The following is a 23,033-nucleotide window of genomic DNA, read 5'->3' on the forward strand; positions in this document are numbered from 1 at the left end:
TTGTTTTATTATATTTACACGTACAGAAATTACGTAATGCAATACAAAATAATAGTAGTAAAATGTCAATATTTTCTACAACAATCATGTTTAACCTTATATTATATATGTAGTTGTACAAAGTATATAATAATATAGTTATTATCGCGTTTGGCGGTGAGAGCAGTATCTATACATATACATAGTCGATAGTAAATACTACACACACGACGTAATAATTTATTGTATCATAATATTATAGAAAAAATTGTACACAAATACATAACCGTATTAACGTGCATTTAAGTATTACGATAAAAATAAAAAATAGACTATCATCTGGAGTCCTCCCGCAGTATAAATATTATAAATATCGTAAATACAAATGTCCAAAAATCGTTGACGAGGACGGAAATGACAAAAATATCGCCTTCGTCGCTACACAAAACAATAATAATACAATAATAATAATAATAATAATAATAATAATAATAATAATAATAATATGGCCACCACCGCCGCGGCGTGTTACACTGTACTGTCTAATTTTTCGTTCGGCATATCATTTAGGGCGCCGGCCAGACGATCTCGACCGTCGTCGTATTCGTATATACTATACATCGTAATATAAGCTCGTCGTTCAAAAGGTATCTTTTACGCGCCCACGGCTAATTATTCATATCCGTTTGTCGTGTAAACACGTATACGGCGCACAGTATTATAACGATAACGATATGAATAAAATAATAATAATAATAATAAAAATAATAATAATGACGGACGACGGTACTCAACGATATAGATAATCGTAACCGTGCCAACCCGCACGAGGTGTGATAAAGGATAGGTACAAACAACTGCATCGGGTTAAATTATCGGGCATCGATTAAATCAACAACACTCCAGTGACAATAACAAAGGTGATCGTGAAATAATATTAATATTAATAATAATGACGATAGTTATAGGTACAAAGAAGTATAAATCATTCCAAGAAACGAAAACGCGCAATTTGTGATCGGCAGCAGCGGTGAAGGATTCGACACAGAAGAAGAGAAAACAATAATAATAATGATAATAATAATAATATTAATAATTATACCTAACGAAGAAAAACAATAATAGTAATAATAAAAACGTTTATAAATGACGAAGGCGTGCGAGAAGCGGCGAGAGCAGGAATGTCTCCGAGCGGCGGCCGATGCCGTCGACTGTTTGGAGTTATTGTTGTTGAGCGTCATCGGCGGTCGATGGCGGCGCCTTGAGTAACAGGTCACCGTACTGGAGTAGAGCTTCGGTCAGCGAGTCCGTGACCTGAGGTGACGAACAACATTGTTGAGTGTGCGGTACGCACCGCACGAGGCACGGGTAAAGTCTGACCAACTGGTCCCACACGGCTTTGCTGACTATCGATGTAAAAATGAAAAATTAACAAAAAAATCTAAGTGGTTAGTGCACGTTTGATGTTTATTTCAAAACGCGCGCGCGACGACGGTACATAATTATTATATAATGCGAGTTGGCGGTATGAGACGGAAAGGCCGGTAGTTGTCATGGTGAAGGTTAAGGATGGGGGGGGGGTAGAGCAGCTGAGTGGGCATTTGCCCTTTCAAACACGATTGTACGATATCGTCGCTTGGTTTTCTTTCAGCGATATTGATCCAGCAATCAATCGGTAAGCTAAGATTAATAATAATTTACCGTTTCGACTAACGCAATAATAGAATTTTAATAAAACTGAGTGATAACGATGGGGCTCGGACAAACATAAGGATTAAAAAAAATTATCGACACATCGTCATACCATTGCTTTGCTCGCTTTATATTACATTACATTTTTATTTGTTTGTTATTTTTTAATTGTAAAAAGGTTTCTTAATGGTTCTTACCTTTGTCGGGAGTTTTTTTCAATGACACGATGAGTGTAGCGATTGCTTTCAGGACAAATGATATTTCCGACATGCGATATCTACACAAAATAAAATACATACTTATTAATATTTTTAGATATTAAATAGAAAACAAGAAAAAAAATACAGTTTGTCTACGTCCATTTTCTTATAAGAATTTTTTAAATACGATTTTAAAGCATTATACCAATATCAAGAAACTATTACTATTAAAATATAAATAGAGTTTTGCATTCTATATAAGATGAAAATGTTTATTTTTATTTTTGTGTTTTTTACGAACTAGAGTTAATCAATTAAATTAGCTAGATAATTAATGATGATATTATAAAAGACGAATAATTAATTTTAGTTAAATATTCAGGTATAATGATGATATAAGTTTTAAAGTTTTAAATGAAACGCAACGAAGACAAACATTCCGAGGGATGTAATTTAAATTTATTATATATGACCTGGGCAACGGACACTTTCCAGTCAAACTCTGGTCGTGACAGAACTTCTCAACAACCTCCTGGAATCTGTGTAGTAACGCCGTAACAGCGAGTTTACCAGTAATCAGTTCGGCGTCGGCGTTGGATTCGCTACCGGCACTGTTCACCGTTGCCGCTGCAGTATCCGTCGGCGGAGGTGGTGACGATGATAGGCCATCTACTAATGAAAACTGTAATAGTGTTTCAAAACACACTTTGGCGAACTGTTCTCTTAAGAGGGATGGCGGCGAGAAACCGCTGACGCCGGAGCCTGTGACGACACCGCCAGAGACGCCTCCGTCGCGGCAATCCACCATCATCATCGTATCATACCCTGTTATAACAACACCCATCAATAACACCGATTAGTACACGTAAACAAGACCGTCGAAGCAAACGGCGTGTCAAAGATATCGTCGAACTACAACATCTATTTATTTATTTATTTATTTTTCATGTATTTCCAACAAAAACACGTACCACCACCGCCGTAAGGATAATTGGGCAATGTCGACGCGGTGGTGGTGGATAACACCGAACCTCTGTTCAGCAACACCACCACTCGCATGATGAACTCTCTAGGCACGTTGCTTGACTGTGATAGTATTTCGTCCTTCAAGAACTCCACAAGCTGACAGTCGATTATCACGGAATCGTTTTCGTCGTTGTCGTCCACCAGTTTGTTGCTTTTTAACATCGCGGACGCTGGAGGTAAGCTGCACATTACGACGGAGCAAAAAAAAAAAAAAAATAGCAATAAAGAATTAAGTACGAATAACAAAATACAATATTTTTCATGTGTGCGTAACAATAACCACGTGTATACGAATTTTTTTGGGAACAATATGTCTTCTAGAACGGAACCAAGCGGTGACCAGATAGAGATATAATCGTCTCCAGGACAGTCCCGAGCCAGCGGAACGCCCACTGACAGCACATTCATTAGGCCGACCACCAATAATTTCCATGTATTTTGTTGCTGTTGCTGACGTCGCCGCACTAACATAAGATGCTGCTGTTGTTGTTGTTGAACGTGTTGCTGTTGCTGTTGCTGCGTGCTTCCTGACGATAAGGAAGTAACATCCATGTGGTAATGGAATGACGGAGCGGGCGTCGGATAAGAGGAGTATCGGCCGGCAAGAGGCACAGAAAACACCTGTGTACGGAATGAGCGAAATTATTACCTATTCTTGAAAATTTAAATTTCAAAAAGATATTAATTATAGCTTTACGTAATATCGAAAAAAAACTTAAAAATGACAGCTATTAAAATCAATACAAATAATTCAAAAACGCAGCAATTATTTTGATAAAAGTAAAAATCTTATTTAAGATCTATCAAAATAAAATGAAAAATAATTCTTTGGAGTCATGTACCTACATTTAAATGATAATGATTGTAAAATTACTAATTAGATAAATTAAATTATGGTATAGAATTATATAAAAATAGTTGTTTGTTGTATTAAGATGTAATTGTTTCATGTACTCGTAAATAATAAGAATACATACTAAAATAATGCATTTAAAATATAATACAAGAATTGAAGAATGTTATAGAGACAGTTGCGTGGTGAGTAACAGATTTTCGTACGACACTGTCTATAAGGAATTCAGATTGTTTTAATTTTATAATTTTTTAAGCATGGTGTAATCAAATAAATCATGTTTCACCGTACACACTGCTCAACTACAATTTACCTCAATGATTCGTCTCAAAATCTCGCCTTTAACCACGCATGTTTCGGCTGCCGTCATTCCATATAAATCAACAATCATGAGCACTGCTTTCTCACCAAACGCTACGTAATTCGAATCGACAGCTACCGCCGCTGCGAACTGTATTAAATAAGGATAAAAAAAATGATAATAAAAATAATATATACATAATATATATTACATATATATACGCAGATATATGTACCTTATTGTGATGATGAAAGTGGTCGACCGTCGCTACACCGTTTGTCAATTGCTGTCGATCGACACTGGTGTTGGATACAGAAGGCGGTAGCGGAGGGCACACAAAACGGCAGAACTTCAGTAGTTGATCGAAGAGAGGACACAGAAATCTTTGGACCAATTGACTCCGCTGCTGTTGTTGCTCTGTCGACGTCATTGAGTTCTTCTTGTCTGTGTTATTACTGTCACTACGTACTGGCGTATTATCAGCAGCAATAGATGACGAAGGTCCTGCACCGTTAAATTCGTCGTCGTCGAAAATCAATGTTTCCCGTTCTAACGTTTCCAGACACTGTAAAATCTCATCCTGCAATCGGGTCAACTGTTGTTGACTGTAGCTACCACCGTAGTAATTCTGTTGTTGCTGTTGATGGTGATAGTATTGATGATGGTGATCAGACAGAACCACTGCCGCTGATCCGTCAACAGCAGCTGCCGCGTCCAATACTCGGAAAAGATCATTTAGATCTTTGTCGGTGAACCTTAAAATACAATGATGTGAGAACAGTGTGAAAAAATGTACAAAAAAATGGCTTCTAAAAACACAGTTTCAGAGAAAATAAATAGGTAATTATCGAAAATTTATTTTGACTTTTATACATAATATAAGTATAATAAAAATAATAAATAAACCCTTTGCTAACGAAAATCAATGTTATATCATAAAGTTGCAACAAATGCAACATACAAATAAATTAAAAATGTTACCACCAGGCACCATTAAAGGCTAAACTTGTGAAGATAGACACAAAATAAAAAATGAATAAAGATAAACACTAAGTATTTAAAGGTATAAATGTACCTAACCTAATGGATAAAATAGATATATCATAGCACTCAGTGTAACATACCTGGTTTTGATGCGCGTAAATATTAATGGGAATATTTGCAACAGGGCAGTTAAAAATTTCTGCTTGTGTTGCAGAGACTGATGGTGCTGTTGTTGTGGCTGCTGATACTCGCGACGACGGCGATCTTCTGCTCCGGCCGTTAACGACCCACTGGTGGTAATTGTTGTCGGCGACGGGTTAGTGGGACTTTCGACAACCGTCGTTTCGGTAGCAGCCGTTGCGATTCGCATCCACACAGTCCACGTACAAGTCCAAATTTCATTTTCCACCAAGGAAGACGGCGGTGGCACAACTCCGTTTTTACTTTGCCATTCTTCTCGCGGCAACTGATCAACAGGTGTTGCATTTTTATCGTTTGGCGCCATATTCGTACAATCACCGACGTTATTGGAGTTGCTGTAGACCATCAAGAGTTCATGCAACGAACGTAACCCTGCCAGAGATACCTAAAAAAAATAACCTATAAATGAGTATACAACGAACGTTTTTCGAAAGAATCAATCGATAATCAAATAAATATCTACTGCACTACATTTAATATACAAACCTCAACATTTCTATTCAAAGCCGCTTTTTCCATATACTCCAACAGCAAAGTCCACGCTTTGACAAAATCTCCACTCATAGTCATTGAGTATTTCTCTGCGTTAAACACCCTGGCTAGACCATACAACGTAGACACCTGAATTTTTAATACAAAATAGAACATACAAATTAGAAATATCGTTCATACATCTTCATTGATCTTAATAAATCAAAATAAAATATTCAATCTAACCTGCGTTTCTGCCCATTGCTTCTGATCAGTATTCCGGGAATGGTGTATCAGGATTGTACCACCACCAGCCGATCCACTTCCACCACTTCCACCTCCACTACTGCCACTTGTACCATCTGAAGCCGCAACCGTGTTGCACGTAGAATCACTGGCCGACTCGCAGAGCAATTGTACTTTATTCATTAACGGAAACAGTACCTATAAAACGACCAAAATATTATCACAAGTCCGCACAATAAATATAAGCAACAAATAAAATGAATAAAATGTATTACCTGCCACAGGACAGCATTCCACGACGACGGAGTCAATAAGTTTGCATGTGCCGAAATCGTTGATAACAACGTTTGTCCGGCTGACTTCCTAACAGCAGGTCTAGGATCGATACACAATTCCCCTGAAACACACATTAGAATGACAAAAATAATATTTTTGATGAATATTTTATGTGAAAAATTTTAACAAATGATAACTAAAATATCAAAGATAAATGTTATGTTTATATACTCACCCAGTTTGGTGAACAAGCACATCCACAACTTATCAAACTCGGACATTTCCGCAAGCGTAGTGACACCTGGAAAATCGGGATATACTAGTTCTTGAGGATCATTCAACGTGATTCCTGACATTGTTGCATCTAGTGTGTTACCATCAGTCAATGCTTCACCACTAGCTCCTTGTTTCATATTGTTATCACCTCCACTATTGTTACAGAGGAGTTTGTCTTTATTATCTTTGAAATAATCAGCAACGTTCCACTGTAAATGCATAAAAAAAACATTTGTTTTTGGTAAATATTTCAATATTTCAAAGTACAACTACTACTATACTAATAGTTTAAAAGCTATGGAGAAGAAGAGGTGGTTGTCTGTGTCCAAAGTTCAAATTAACCGAATATGATACACAAAATTAAGTCCAAAACTGGTGTATACAAATTAATCATGTAGTGTAAACATTTACCTTATAAACCGTGTAATGAATAGATAATTCACCATAAATATAAATTCATACAATAACAGGTGAACTATGGATAAATTATTTGAATTGCTAAATCTCAAGCTGATGATGTTGGTACAACCCAGCCATCACTTCAAATAGCTTAATGAAAAAGATTATAATTCTAAAGCAAAAATTAAATGATACTAATCTAAAATAAAAATTATTTATTAAATAACTTTTAATTAATTATATATTTAATTTTAGGTGACATTTAGAATTTCAAAGTATTTTTCTGGTGTTGTATTTACATAAATTATATTAATATTTACTTATATATAGATATTTTAAAGATTTAGATGACATAAACATTTTTATGTGGTGCTAAAATTTCTAAAATATATATTACTGCAAATATTTCATCACAATTATCTATAATCTTTATTTTATCAAAATATTTGCTTTACCTACTCAGCCCAAGATATGACAAAAAAATTTCTCTCGTAATTTACGAATAGTACGGACAGTCTTCACTTTACCGGAATAATGTATTCATAAAGGTTATTTTATTAAAACGAGTAATTTTTTAAACAAAAATAAATAATTACCATTAATCCTAAAGCTGTCAATGATATGTTCAAGTCACGTGTTTGCATTCCAAACTTTGCTGTGGTTTCCAGACACAATGGTAAGCATTTGCATGGCATCAGTGGCAAAAAATCAGTGAGTACCAGTTCTAAACACTGGAATGCTATCCTTATCAGGTTTTCTCTAAAAAAATTATCATTATTATTTAGTAAAATTCTACAGTCATTAATTTTAATATATATATCATAATAAATAATAATAATCTAATAATATTTTGTAAAACTTATAAAAATATAGTATATTGTAATTGAATAATAAAACATTACCCATGACGATCAGATACAGCACCAACTATGTTCAATACTAATGGCCAACCATGCGACAAAGTTTGTCCTGATCCATGCAGTACTTGCAATACGCATTCCAATTGCCGTTGTCTGACATCACCATTCATATTTAATGATAATTGTGATAATGGACTTAATAACAATATTTGGAGTTTCTGTTATTAAAATATGTATCAATCAGAAATAGTTATTACAACATGAACTTCCACAGTGAATAATATGTGTATTTTTGTTTTTCAATATAAGTATTATATGCAGTCACCTTGTGACATAGCAAATTACAATAGACTAAGAAAGAAAATTGTTATATAAAAGTATGTCACACTGTTATTTATATTATATTTCAAGATATTTTCAAGAGAACGACAATTTTGTTTGTTTTATTGAGATTTTTGTTATATCACGAGTTGTGTTTAATATTGTAACAAGTAAAAAAATAATATTTGTTTTTAAAAATAATTTGTAATTTAATAAGAATATGATGCAGAAAGTTTAGTGATGTAACTATCATAATTGATAAGTTATCATGTGAAGTAAAGTGTATTATTTCATCATAATATAATTAATGTACCAATGAGTGATGATTTAGGTAAAGGTAGTAAATTTTAAATACTAAACTAACTTGATTATCTTTCAGTGGAGGCTGATATTTATACTGTAAAGCCGCTTTCACCAAGTATGTTATAGCTTCAACACCCCATTCACGCATTCTTATGTGTGGATGCTGGCATACATCCAATAAGTGATTGGTCACAGGTCTCCAAAGTATGTCAATACGTGAAAGATTAACTAACCCAGTTTCCAAAAGTTTAGCAACAGCAAACAGTGATGGTTCCTACAAGATATACAGAAAAATTTAATTAATACACATAAATAAATTATAGTAAATAAAAATTACCCGATTGCAATAGGCCAACTCCATGGCTTCATGTGATAACTTGCACAGCGCATCAATTAAATGGTGGAGAGCGACATCATCTAAATAACGACTGGACTCAAAGAGTCGACTAAGCATAGTTGAAAGAACAGGCAAGTCAGCAGCCATAACAGCCGTTGTTATGACAGCAACATTTGAAGATGAAGTTGCTGATACTGAAGAAGTGGACGATGATAATGAGCCAACGACTGTACCATCTGCAGTAGTGGCAGAATTTGTTACACTTGTATGTCTATTTGGCACAGATGTAGCAGTACTATTTCCTGCTTTGAGACTACCACCTGTTGATGGTTTTAAGCCCAATATCCAGACAAGATGCTGCAAAAAAAAAAATAATAATAATAATAAATAAATAAATAAAATTGTTTATAACTTTATATAGTTACTTATAATTTAATAAAAATAGAAATAAATGATTCAATACCTGCAGAGTGGTTAACACCAAATGCCAAGATGATCCCAGGATGGAACCATGGCAATGTGCTAGTACTAACAGAGCACGCATGCACTGCAGATTCTTAGCTGTAAGCATGACAGGCCCATGATTCTGTAGTGAGGTATCTACAATGTTCAATAAACAAAATCAATAATATAAATTTTAACTAAAAAAATTGTGTATGGTATATAAATATAAATAGTATTACTTGATGGTGACGATGACATGGTCTGCAAAACAGATGAAGGAGTGGCCAATGGAGTTCCCACTGCTACTATGACTTGCTGTTGTTGCTTGTAATCAGCTGATTCTGGGCCATACCCACCTCCAGTTGTGCTGCTATATTGTTGGTGATGGTCATCATACATCGTCGCAGAAGTGGCATATTGCACTGCTGGCGACGATGATGACATTGATGATTGGCTTACACAACAAGTATTGACTGCTCCATTAAATACTGTCAAGTTGTAATGTGGTGGTAAGCACGCACGGCATACAGCTGTAATGAAGGCGTCACGTGGCCCTCGCATATCCAACAGACCACATAGACCAATGTATGCTTGCATTGCTTTTAGCATATTTTCTGTGATACCTTCGTCAGTACTATAACAGAATAATACAAATTAGTTAATGACAAAGACACACAGAACATTAAATGATTAAATTACTTAATAACAATTAAAGAATAGAATTAATACACACCATGACTCAATAAGTGGGCAAAATGTTGTTAGTAGTCCACACCAGCTACTATTTATTAACTGTTCATGTAAAGGAGATATCTTAACTTCAGTTTTTTGACTTTGTTCATCATTGCCATTGTCATCTTCTGGAGGGTTCTTTTGGGTAACACCATCAGTATGTCGTTGGTGACTATGGCCATCTTCCCCAACATTAGATGATACTGCAGTGGTAGAAGGCGGAAATACAACAGATTGATGTATATCAGGGCGCACTTCAATTTGAATAGCACGAACTGTGTCTACTAGGCAGGCATACGCCACAGATACACCATATCCATCAGCCACCTGTGGTGGTTCATCATGTTTATCATTCATTTCCAAGCTATTTAAAAGAACAAACAACAAATTTTAATAAATTAATCAACACATTTTGACAATTAAAGTGGACAACAAAAAGATCATTTACACAGAAATCAAATACTATATAATGCAAAGCTGAGCAATTAATTAATTTAATTCATCAAGCTAAGTTTAATTTAATGATAATAGTTATTTTTCTTTCTTTTTAAATTATAAAGTAAGAAGTCAAATAGAAAAATTAAACAACTTATATTAGTTAAATTTGTATTTTAACTGAATATTTACAATTCATATGAAAACACAAGAAGTAAATTTGATAAAAGTATATATGTTTGATTTATTTTTACATCATTAAGCTATACAATATTTAGAAAAAATAGATACAATTTAAAATATTGAATCAAATTTCTATTTATATATTTCATTCAACGTCATATCATTTCTATTATCTGGAGAAAATAAAAATTTATTAGAAGGAATATTAAATTTAAATAGAATAATATATATTTATCAAACTGACAATGGCTGATAATATATGAAATAATAAATTTACCTATAACAATGATAAAATAAAAACAGAATACTTGTTATGGTTCATTGGAAAATACAAGAGAACTTTTGAAAAAAGTTTTCATTAAATGTTACACACAATAAACATAAAAAGGACCAATAAAACAGTTAACACATTTTGTATAGTATTAAATACAAGTTAACTTTATTTTTGTGAGTCAAAATAAAATTATGTACGAGTCAATGTAAAGTAGCTTTCAAGATTAAAAAAAAAGAGATGCTAAAAATACCAGTCAAATTTTTTTTAAATCTATCAATATCTTTTACTAAAATTATATTAGTAGTTTCTTGATGTCATAAATTAGTTGATTATATATGCTACTCACTAGATAGATTTTGCTTGACCAGTAGGTAACTGGATCACTACTGGAAGCCATACACCACCTCGTCCAAAAAAACCGGGTAGTGGTGACACACCGGGCCCAACTGGCATGCCAGCCAATACAGTTGGTGACTGTCCTTGGAGTGCTGCATTTGCAGTTGCTGCTATATATATAAAATTGTATTTAATATTATTATTAGCATTATTTATGTAAGTTTTGATAAATAAAATTACAATTACATACCCATCATTGCAGCATTATTCATAGAAGTGCCACCTGATACCACCATAGGAGGATTAAATAATGATTGCACGTATCCAGCTAATGAGTCAATAATATCACGAAATATCTTAGTGCTATGTAATTTGAGATCATAACATGCACAAAATGCAGCTAATAGGCCAGGTTCAACAACCAGCCGATGTAACACCTCTAAAGCAACAGATCGTTGCCATGCAGGCTTGTCAGCATCCAAAAACTTGACAATCAATGATAAGAATATCTCACACTCAGTAATCTAATAAGAATAACAAACAAATGCATAATTATATTACTTTATTTTTCAAAAAAAAAAATGGTTGATGACAATCTTCATCATTAAAGATCACAGTTAAAATTTTCGATGTTAAAATAATTTTTCAAATTTAACTAGTTAAGTAATTCCATTGTATGTTAACGATTAATGAAATGTATACACACCAGTAGCTTATGGTATTTGCGAACCAGTATAGAGACGAGACGTAACAGTCGTACTGTAATAGCATAATGTGGCCTATCATCACCACGGTGATTTGAAGTAGGACTACCAGCACCACCAGTAACACCCATCATCATTACTGAAGAGTTATTATTGCCAGAAACAGATGAAGCGCCAGTTCCAGTATTGGTAATCGTACTCCTCCTGGCACTGCTATTTCCACTATGGTGCTTAACATTGGGTGAAAATAACTTAATGACTAATGCACAAACACGTTCTTTTAATAGGTATCTAAACTCCATGTGCTAAAAAAAAAATAGATATACTTTAAACATTCTCTATCTATTCACAACACAATATTAACAACTAATAACTTGCTAGATATTGTGTTTACAGATATTTATTATTTTAACACTAAATAAACCTATTGTTTATTACTCATCTTACACAATCATATTTTAATCCAGAATCTTTTAAGGAGAACACTTTTTACGTTTATTGTTTTTTATTATTTTTACAATTAAATATTACATAATATTATGAATTAAAATTTTGAAATAATATAGTTAAATATTAAAATTGTTTCATTTAAAATGTCACATTAAAATCTAGAATAATTTACATTATTTAGAAAAATATAGTGAGCAATTTTTAAATTTTAATTTATTCATTTACATTATATTATACTATATTAGTATATATCAATAAATTATGTAAAAATAAGTATAAAAATTAGTTTTATTTGAAAATAAAAAGTAGAAATACAATTTAAGCTATCAACAATTTTAAAATATTAAAATAACAATTAAATGGAAAAATATAATAGAATTCAATTTAGAGATGTTAAAATATTATAATAGAACTTTTTTTAGTTAATAAAATGACTCTTATTTAAATAGCATAATTTAAACTTGGAAACATTTTGAAGATATTTTAAATATAAAAAAATTAAAATTAAATTTTCTAAGTATACCTAAATGCAATTATTTAGTTATTTAAATTTTAAAGAATGTTGATTGTACTACTTCTATAACTAAAGACAACATTTGAAATGAATATAACAATTAATTACTTTATAAAATACAGGCTGAAAATCAGAAAGCACAGACTCCAGTAATTCTAGACCAAACGTTCTCGTCATTTCAGTCATTCCCACGAGCCAATATGGACGATCAGTGTTCACCAATCGCACAAGATCCTGTGAAAATACAAAATTAAATATAAATTATAGCAAACAGAAAATTAAAAAAAAATTTAGGTAACATTTGTTATATAACTAAAATATACCTGGAACATATGATATGCATCTGCTGCACATGGGGCCAATGAAGACACAGCAGAAATATTTTCATTTCCACTTACATTGCTACCATTATACTGATGATGATGAAGTTGTGGCAATGGTTGGGTTCTATTATTTTGCTGCTGCTTGTGGTCTTGTAGAGGAGCAGAGGAGTCTATACCATTTCTTTGTTGCTGTGCATCCCCATTATCATCTTCATTATAGTCTTTAAGTTGCTGTTCGAGCTGTTCATCTTCATGCATAACACGTTCAAATACTAGAGCTACAAGCTGACGTACAGTAGCACCGGCTGTGTTGATGACAGCTTGTGAGTCTTTGGTAAAATGTAGACGGAAACACAAGACCAAATTCTGTAAAAATACACACAGCAATAATAATTAATTAACAAAAATTTAGTATGCAGGTATATAATATTTAGCATTAAATCTTGTTAGATAATTATATTTACCCTAGCTAGAGTTTCACCGCGCACCACACAGTCGGTGGTCAATAAAAGAGTGACACTCTGTAATACTTTTACATGTTCAGTCCCTGACTCCATTAGCATCCACAAGGTATCAGTAATGTAACGAGCACCTTTTTGATCGACTGCTCGGTGTGTGATAAGTTTTTGTATGGTTCCCAAACACATCTATATCATTTTGAAATATTATATAAGAAACAAAGCATAAAAAGTTTAGTAAAAAAAAAAAATTAGGTAATAAATGGTTGATAAATACAACTAGCTAACATCAATACTGTACAGACCTTGACAATTTTTGGCTCCTTAGTCTCACACCCTTGCACAACAGGATATAGTATCTGATTGACGACATAATAAATTTGATGATGATGATGGTGTGGTTGTTGTTGTTGCTGTTGCAAGTGATCAGCTGCAACAGCCGCTGAGTTTCTCAGTTTGACAATAGCCTCTTCAGACGCCTGTAACGGATACATCATAACATTATCATCAGAACGTAGCGCAAACAACCACAGCACGACTGTACACACGAACAACGGTCGTGTAGATTGGACATACCTCTTTGATCTGAGGATATTTCTTCTTCGTCTCCATGGACAAGCTCTTGAAGTCGTTCTGCAACGATTCCAGTAGTCTGATGGCATTTTCGTTGTCGGTGACGGACGACGACGGCGAAGACGTGCCGCCGGCCGGACGACGGTGAGCCATGGCGGTCGGTGGCCGTGCGAGGCCGACCGTTCCCTCTCGTCGAACCTAACTAATCTAACCTTTTCCAACAGTGTGTACGAATTTCTCACTCACTCCAGGCGAGGGGGACCGCCTACCAACGATCGGCTGTCCTGGTCGGTGGCGCGAGACACGACAATGGCGCCTGTCTACACAACCGACCCACTGCTGGGTACCGTGTAAACGAGAATGTTGCCGATCACACTCGTAAAACGGTAAGCGCCTACGAGAGAAATAAAATCGCAGTAAAATGCTGGACGTAGACTCGCACGCACGTAGTAGGATCGTTCACCGAAAGTTTGTTTCCGTCCGCTGTTCACTGACAACGGCGACAGCGATAACAATGATAGAAAAGAAAAAAAACCGTAGGTAATCTGTAATCTGCGGTGGCGGTGGCATTAATATTGACGTTGTCGACTTGTCGCCGCCGCCGCTCCTGGAGTATAATCGTGGTCAACTGTCGCTGTAGCACCACTGCACATTGATAGCGATCGTGGTAGTAGTGGTCGCAGGCGTCGTGATAACAAATTAGGTAACAATACAACAAAAAAAAAAAAAAAAACATGGTTTACGTTCTTATTTACTTACCTGTTATTAAATAATAATAATTAATAATACGTATCAATATTTATGCAAGGTTGAAAAAAAAAACCATGTAAATAAAAACCAAATTTTTATATTTTGCTATTACTTACATGATATTATTTAATTAGACATTAGTTCTAACTTCTAACTTTATAATTACACATTTAGGTAGTTTAATAATTTGGTTTACTCGTAGGTACTTAAAATCAAATCATGACATGAATAAATTATAGTTACAAAATGAAATTCATTATCTTCATATAAATGAAAACTATTGTAATATAAGTATGATAATATGATGTATTAGTTTATAATATTTAAATACATTTTTTGTTGATTTTTGCATAAATTATGTTAAAAGAATGGTAAAATTAAAATTTAGTTACTCCTATAAAGTTTAAAATAAATAAATTATGTCAACATGAAAATAAAAAAAAGTTAATCAGATGGGCATATAAAAAAAAAAAATAGTTTTGTTGGTATATTTGTTTTATTGCCTATTTATCTGTTTAAATACAACTTAAAATAAATTTAATAACTATTATTGATCTTAAAGGTTATTAAAAGAAAATAATATAACAAATAACAATATTATCTATATAATTTTTAAAAGTTTTGTCAGTTAATTCTTCAGTTATTACCTAATTATTATCAATATGTTCTCAAATAGGTTGGTACCTAAACTTTACTAAACGCGAGAACACGGTGATTTTAAATTATGTTACCTATTGGATAACTCGTTAATTATCATGTGTCATATTATTCATATTAAAGATAAGTACTGGAATAAATCTATTAACTATTTAGTGACTTGACGTTATAACTAATAAATAATAATAAAATATTATTAGGTACGTTCATTTGTAATAAAGTAATCGAATGTTTGGTTTTTTTTAAACGCGAGTTGCTGTCGTGAATTTAACAACGATTTATATTTTGTTACCTATCTTTTAATTAATAGTGTATATTTTTCGTTTTCCGTGTTGGTTATATACCTAGTATTTTGATAAATTGCTTTAATTAATTAAATAAGTTATTATTAATATAAAGATAAACATTATAATAATATAATATCTATATAGTACGATTGGTAACTGGTAAGTATTACTTATATTCTAGTAGTTTTTCTAGTTGCTTATGTTTTGAATTTGTAATAATATTCTTATTTTCCACATTATTTGTTTTTACAAAGAAATATTCTATTCATTTTCTAATTAACGCTTTTGCGTATTCTACATTTCTTTTAAATTGTATTGTTAATAGTTTATTTCGGAATAAAATCAAGAAAATCGGCGCTTTGTAATCGTTTTTCCCAGGAATGAGTATATTTCTGGTTGCATAGCCTTCGTAGGTTTCATTTAACCCTATTATCGCTTCTTCTGCTAAGGTTAGTCGATTTTTTTTGTCTTCATCAGATGTAATGAATATAACTTCTTTCTACGTGATATAAATTAATTTGTTTTCAAATAATATATATTTTTTGGAAAATATTTGTAGCAATTTGTACGTACATTATTTTACAACTTGGTGAAACTTTTAATGTATATTATAAAAGTTGTATTGTTAGTCAGATTTTTTATAAGTAAAAGATTTATTTCGAGAATTGTCTAGTGTGCTTGTAATGAGAGTAGTTAAATTCGTCTTAATTATTATAATGTTCTTTAGATTGATTATTGCTAAAAACTTATTACTAGGTTTTTTTATAAACATGATTTTTTTCGTTACATACCGGTTTAGGTATTAATTTATATACCTTATTAAAAGTGATTTTGATAAGTGATGTTATGAGAAATACAATATTGTCGTTAGCATAACATACATATTTGTAACGTACATTTCAGAAAGTAAATTTATCTCTCTTATAGTAATGAAGAGTGATATTTAAATATGTTATAAAGATCTGTATTAATGTTATTAGATTTGCGTGAATGACTATACCTACTAGTTTTTACTTGTTTTATATCATGTCTATAAATGAATTTATTTATTTCTGACTAATATAAATATTCGTAATTTATATAAAAAATAGAAACGTTTAATTTGTATAAAGTCGGTAAACCTAGAGTTAAATAAGATAACCATAATATTAATTTTTAATTATTTGATGAGTTCTATTATTAAAATATACTTTAGTTTAAAAATAGTTGTTATGTTAAATGATAAAAAAATAAATTAAGATTAAATTTTGATTTAACTTATTGATTTATCTATTTTATTATACATACTTATTGGCTATTATAATTTATAATGATGCAAAAGATAAATTTGCAAAGAATGGAATATCTTATAATTTAACGAGCAAATAATATAATGTATACATTGTATACCTGTTTGTATGTTACTAACAAGGTAGACATTATACCAATTACTTATATTATAGATCTTGTAAAGTGCATACATATAATCTGGGTATAATTCAATGATAAAATAATTATCCATTGTTGAATTCTACATATATATCTCGACCCTGGTGATTTATTCAAAATTAACTTACATAGGTAATTGGGTCATAGTTATTTGATAGTTATGTTATAACTTACAATAATTATCAGTTATTATTTTATGTACAAATAATAAGTATGAAGTACCTAAATATATAAAATATTAAAATATGTATATCATATATATATATAGACACATTAAATACCTACAGTAAAAATAATATAAATAGTAGCTACTAAATAATAAGTGTCTATTATACTATCATAATTTTTAATGATAGTAAATTAAAGTAAATATGTTAATCAATTTTCAAGACCGCAATGTTTTTTTCAAACTATAACCCATTTTAGTAAAATCTATAAAAAAATAATCTGATATTTAATTGTAAGTTTAGATAGTATTTTTAAATGAAATTTATTGTAGTTAAGTAATTTTAGCGTCTATATAATAATATTTTATGTTTATTTAACGGAGTACTGTTACTGGAAATTCTTTTATAAAATGTACATAATATATTATCTTAGTTATTATTATTCATTTAGCACCCATGCTTATTAAACTATTATTGTATAGTTTGCTTGATTTAAGAAAAAAGTTGTGTTGATCTGTCGTATAAAATAAAGAAGATATGAATAAGTAAAATATAAGTTTACGAGTTTATAATATATAATACATCTATAATTATTAATTAAAGGGCTTGTATAATTCAAGTATTTCTTATTATAACATAGATATACTTCACGTCAAGGAACATTTTAATTATGTATTTTTTTTTTTTATTAGTTTTTATAATATTATCGTCTGTTTTTTAATGTAAAATAACAATGAGTACATATTAATTTCCATAAAGTTTAAAATATACTACTTCTCAGATATGCTGTCATCTGCTTATTTTGTAAATGTTTTACTTAAGAGGAAAAAAATCCCGAGCGCGCGTCTGCTTTAGATATCGAACTTATAATATGAAGTTTATTATTTAGGTACCAGATTACACACGTTACATAAAAATATAAAATGTATATATTCCCGATGTGCGTTGTATTTGTGTTAGTTAAGATATGCGGTTAAATCCATTTCAATTTTCAACGTTATTATTCGTATAGGTCCTTTGTTTTCGTATTAGATCCCTGGTTGTTGTAATAGTTGTAATAAATAATGTAGTAGAATATAATTTAATTGTAACGGAAGTTTTGATATTGTTTCTATATATTTTTTTTAGCCAGTTTGTTGTATGTCAAAACACACCGCATTCATTCATGTTTAAAATCTGTACTCCAAGTATTTCTAGTATCTCTTTATTGTCTATATTCTCTCCCTACTAAGTATGTATGGCGAGTTTTGAGTATTTGAGTTGGAATAGAGTAAGTGGCAAAATTGGATTCGTTAGTGTGATCGGAATCGAAAATTTTTGTAAGTAAGAAGCAAACATATTTTGACTTATTTTTGAAAATACGCCATTCTGTTTCAGCAATAATTTGATTTTCTTGAAGTACTGTATACCTTCTCTCTAGTTAAGTTTTTTATTTATGATATTACTATTAGACTAGCTTCTATAGATACGATTTGTTTTTACTAAAGTTTGTAAATTCAAAGTCTATGATTATGTAGTTATACGTAAAAACAAGAAATATAAACTATTACATTTGTTTTTATAATTAGGATTTAAGTTATATGTTTTTTTTATAGTAAAAATTATCAATTTGGGCTGATGAAATATTCATCTATTATAACTTACTTTTAAATACCTATATTCATACAATATACACCATTATGTTTCACCAAATATATTCTGGGTAATTTGCCGTATCTTATAAAGTACCTAATAAAGATATTTCCTCTAGCTAATAGATACTGTCTGGAAAATTATTTCCGGACAAAATTCCAGATATAAGACTAAGCTTTTCTATTTCTAAGTTTGTTCATTTGAAATCCACAATTACGAAGTTGAACTCAATATTTCTAAAACAAATATTATGTAATAATACTAAACAAGTTTAGTTTTATATTTATATTACTTTTATTATTTATTTTTCTTATTTTTATTTGTATACTGTTTTAACTTTTTTCAATTCTAAAAGTTGCTCGTTTATTATTCAAATAATATTTTTAATAATATATTATGATATAATGTTTGAACAAAAATCCATTACATTATTTATTATATTTTAATGTAATATACTTATAATAAATATATCATATAAATATTTTTTAATAAACTATGTCAAATAATAATTTAATATTAATTAGATAGGAATGTTCACCTTTGATTTAATTGTTTATACATAATTTGAAATATTTATATTACAATTATAAACATAATCAATCAATTTAATTTAATTTAATTAAAATTTTTTAAATTTTAAAAGCTACTTTATAAAATATTAAAAACTTGCTATACAATTATAAAAGTATATAAAAAAAAAAAAAATGTATTCATAATTATTATAATATAAAAAAATAATTGAGAATACTTCGATTTCGCAGTATAGTTTATTTTCTAAATTTTCAATAGAATAGATACCTCATAACTCGTTGACAAAATAATGTATACCTAAAAATTTAGTCTCCAAAATAATAACATAATCAAATAATAAAAAATCATTTTATAAACTTTCTTTAAAAAAATTAGACGTGTAAGAAATAAAATTAATTGTTTATTCATATACTTTTGTGTGTTTGAAAAAAAAAATAATAATAAATATTTTTTGACATATCAGATATTGCTTTTTCATAAACAATATTCAATAACATAATAATTTACATTAACCAGTTAAAAAAAAAAAACAACCTTTAAATAGAAAACAAACAGAAACCCAAATAATTTAATACAGAAAGAAAAATTGATTTTATTTTATACTTAATTTGTGATGAAATATTGAATTTTATTTCACTAATATTTTTCGGTAATTTAATCTAAAAAACACTTGTATTAGCTATCGCTATAATTATTTTATATTTGCTATTAAAAGTTCATTTTTTAATAAAAAAAAATATGATATTATAAAATTGATTTTCTTAGTCAAATATAAAATATATTTTAAATTAAAAATGCTCAGCTCTAAATAATGATACAAATTGAAATATTTTGCGGTTACTTTTATTCAAGAAACAGCGAAATAATAAATTAAAAAAATTCATTCAAATCTCTATTTGTTATTTTATGTAATATACAAGCTCAGATTAATGCAGGTGAAGTCTTAGGTACGTACAGTTGGCTCCCAAAATACTAGAGCCCCGCAAGGTTCATGACATTATTACTCATGCTCTTTTTATTACTTCGAGTACTTTAAAATAATTTAAATATGTAGATTAGGGCTCTAACTAATATTGTGCCCTTGCAGGTATATGATCGTAAGTAATATAAAGATACCGACGATACCGTTACGTATCTCAATCGTAATAAGAAACTAATAAAACTAAAACAGCCACTGTTTCTTACAATTAAAAAAAAAAAAAAACCCAATGAACACTATTGAAAAATTATTTAAAATTTAGTTTTCATGGTAAGTACTAAGTATTCTATTTATAGTTAGTAATATATAATAGGCGATAAGAATTGATTTATCCCGTATAAAATTTAAGTGGCAAGAGAATAATATGACTAAACAGTGTAATATTTTATCACAGAAATAGTGTTAGAATTTATGACCTATGTTTATTTTAATAAAAATACGGGGTTTTAAGTCCCCTTCTTAAAAAATGGTCTATTTATGTCAATGACTTATTAAAGTTACTTAATAGTCATAGAAACTTATAATTTATACAAAAACACACACATTATACTCTATTGAAATGTAGTAATTTTAAACTTTAAAAAAATTAAATTAAACGTCAATCAATAAAATTATTATTAAATAGTAAGACTACTGAATTTTCATTAATTATTTCAATTATACTTAGAAATACAAACACTGTATTGATATATTAATATTCGACATTGTCGCAGTTAATTTTCAAACGTTCAATTAATTAAATTTGGTCTTGAGACTCAATTCTGATTCATTGACACAAAAATATGATTTTAAAACGAGATATTTCACTTGTTATTCCTTATTGTTATTAAATGTACATAATATATTATAGACAGCAAACATACGATTTCGATACATCGTAAGGTTTCTCAGCATAATTAATTTATGTAGCTAATAAAATTATCAGAAATAAATTATTGTAAGATTTATTTGAATTTGTAAAATTAAAAATAATAATATTATTATTAATATAGCTAAGAATCTAATGTTTAAAATTTCATATTTTTACACAAGCAATTTTGTGAGTGATCATTAAAATTTAACACGATTTATTCATATATTATTAGTGATCTAAGTAAAATAATATACATTGATCGTTAAAAATATTTTATTCGATGAATTAAAAAATAATCTAAAACTCAATAAATGTCAATATTATTTTTCTTGTGGTTTTATTATGAAAATTATTTTTAGATAAATAAACCTAAGCACATAAATTTAAATGATAATTAATTTAGATTTTAATATCATATTATACTAAGAAATTAATATTATATTATTTTGATTTTGTATATTATAGAAAACTATAATACTTCAAAGTAAAATAATATTAGTTAAAATAGTTAAGGAATAAACGATTAAAATAAATATCTTATGCTATTTTGATAGCTAAATTGTTCTTCATAATAATTAAAATATTTACCTTTACCAAACATTAAAATAAAATTGTTTGGAATTTCTACGAAAGAATATTTCACATTTTATGAAAATATTTCTTTTGCGATGTTTATAAAATGAATTCGGAAAATTTATTATTGTCACAGTCAACAGGCATACTATTATTCACCTTAGTGAGCAAACATTTTTCGGAATTTGATTTTGTAAGTATATAACGTTTTTATAAACGTTTATGAGTAGATATACGAAAATATTTTCGTCTTTATCTATAATGTTTTTCTTTTGCCAAATTCAAAAATATTAAGAACTTATAATACACTAAACAAAGTTTTATTGTTTATGATAACCAAAATGTGGTATTTTCATTTCGTTTGTCCTCTGTTTACAGACACACTATTTGGTCGTTAAACAACAATTTAACACTTATTCTTAAATTAAATACAGTTAAATACATTTCTAAATATTGTTATGTTTATTTTTGACAAAGTTTAAAAAATGTATAAACAACGTATAATATTTATTACACTTAATATTACACGTGTGAACTGCATCACGTTACAACTGGGCGTATTACAATATTATTATGTCGATAAAAAATAAAAATAATATAATATATTTAATAATAATATTCTTTGGGTATATTATAATGTTATGTTAAATGCTAATAATATATTTCTGCTGTGTTGGAATTATTATTATAATCATAATGATATCGGGATTTTGGAATGAACAGTTATACTCTACTCGTTATAATAATATAATATAATAAATTTAGGACTAGGAAGTTTTAGCATTTAAAATTTTTTTTTTGCAATTCTTAACTCTTAGAACTTTTAAAATATGATTAGTGTTTAAAATTTCGTCCACTTAAAATTTATTGTAAGTGTTATTTGTATGTATCGTCTCATGAAAGAATGGAACTAAATACAAAATACATTTTTCTTATACGTACTTGTTCATTGAACACGTTTAAAATTACAATTGAAATCAATGGAAATGTATAAAACAGCTAGAGGTTATATGAATAGCTTTAGT

At 29.8% G+C, this 23,033-nt stretch overlaps 1 protein-coding gene across 2 annotated transcripts; it reads right to left on the bottom strand.

The window, feature by feature from the left end:
- Positions 1-14,750, bottom strand: LOC112591485 (protein MON2 homolog). 2 transcript variants are annotated; one of them, XM_025335333.1, is made up of 27 exons: positions 14,155-14,750; positions 13,884-14,057; positions 13,585-13,767; positions 13,121-13,486; positions 12,906-13,031; positions 11,836-12,138; positions 11,380-11,653; positions 11,140-11,296; positions 9,903-10,265; positions 9,409-9,803; positions 9,189-9,325; positions 8,726-9,082; positions 8,450-8,662; positions 7,807-7,982; positions 7,501-7,663; positions 6,465-6,714; positions 6,229-6,350; positions 5,954-6,151; positions 5,723-5,857; positions 5,176-5,621; positions 4,287-4,806; positions 4,064-4,201; positions 3,193-3,518; positions 2,843-3,078; positions 2,345-2,696; positions 1,869-1,948; positions 1-1,385 (listed from the first exon to the last, which is right to left on the bottom strand). In XM_025335333.1, exons 1-27 carry the CDS (start codon positions 14,302-14,304, stop codon positions 1,201-1,203), a joined length of 6,525 nt encoding a protein of 2,174 aa, XP_025191118.1. In that variant the 5' UTR covers positions 14,305-14,750; the 3' UTR covers positions 1-1,200. The 2 variants fall into 2 exon arrangements, with proteins under 2 accessions (XP_025191118.1, XP_025191117.1); XM_025335332.1 differs by having other exon boundaries at positions 11,140-11,299.
- Between the last annotated feature and the right edge of the window lie 8,283 nt (positions 14,751-23,033).

This window comes from Melanaphis sacchari, unplaced genomic scaffold (assembly GCF_002803265.2).
Source record: "Melanaphis sacchari strain LSU unplaced genomic scaffold, SCAv2.0 Contig134_pilon_pilon, whole genome shotgun sequence".
Classification (NCBI taxonomy): Eukaryota; Metazoa; Arthropoda; class Insecta; order Hemiptera; family Aphididae; genus Melanaphis; species Melanaphis sacchari.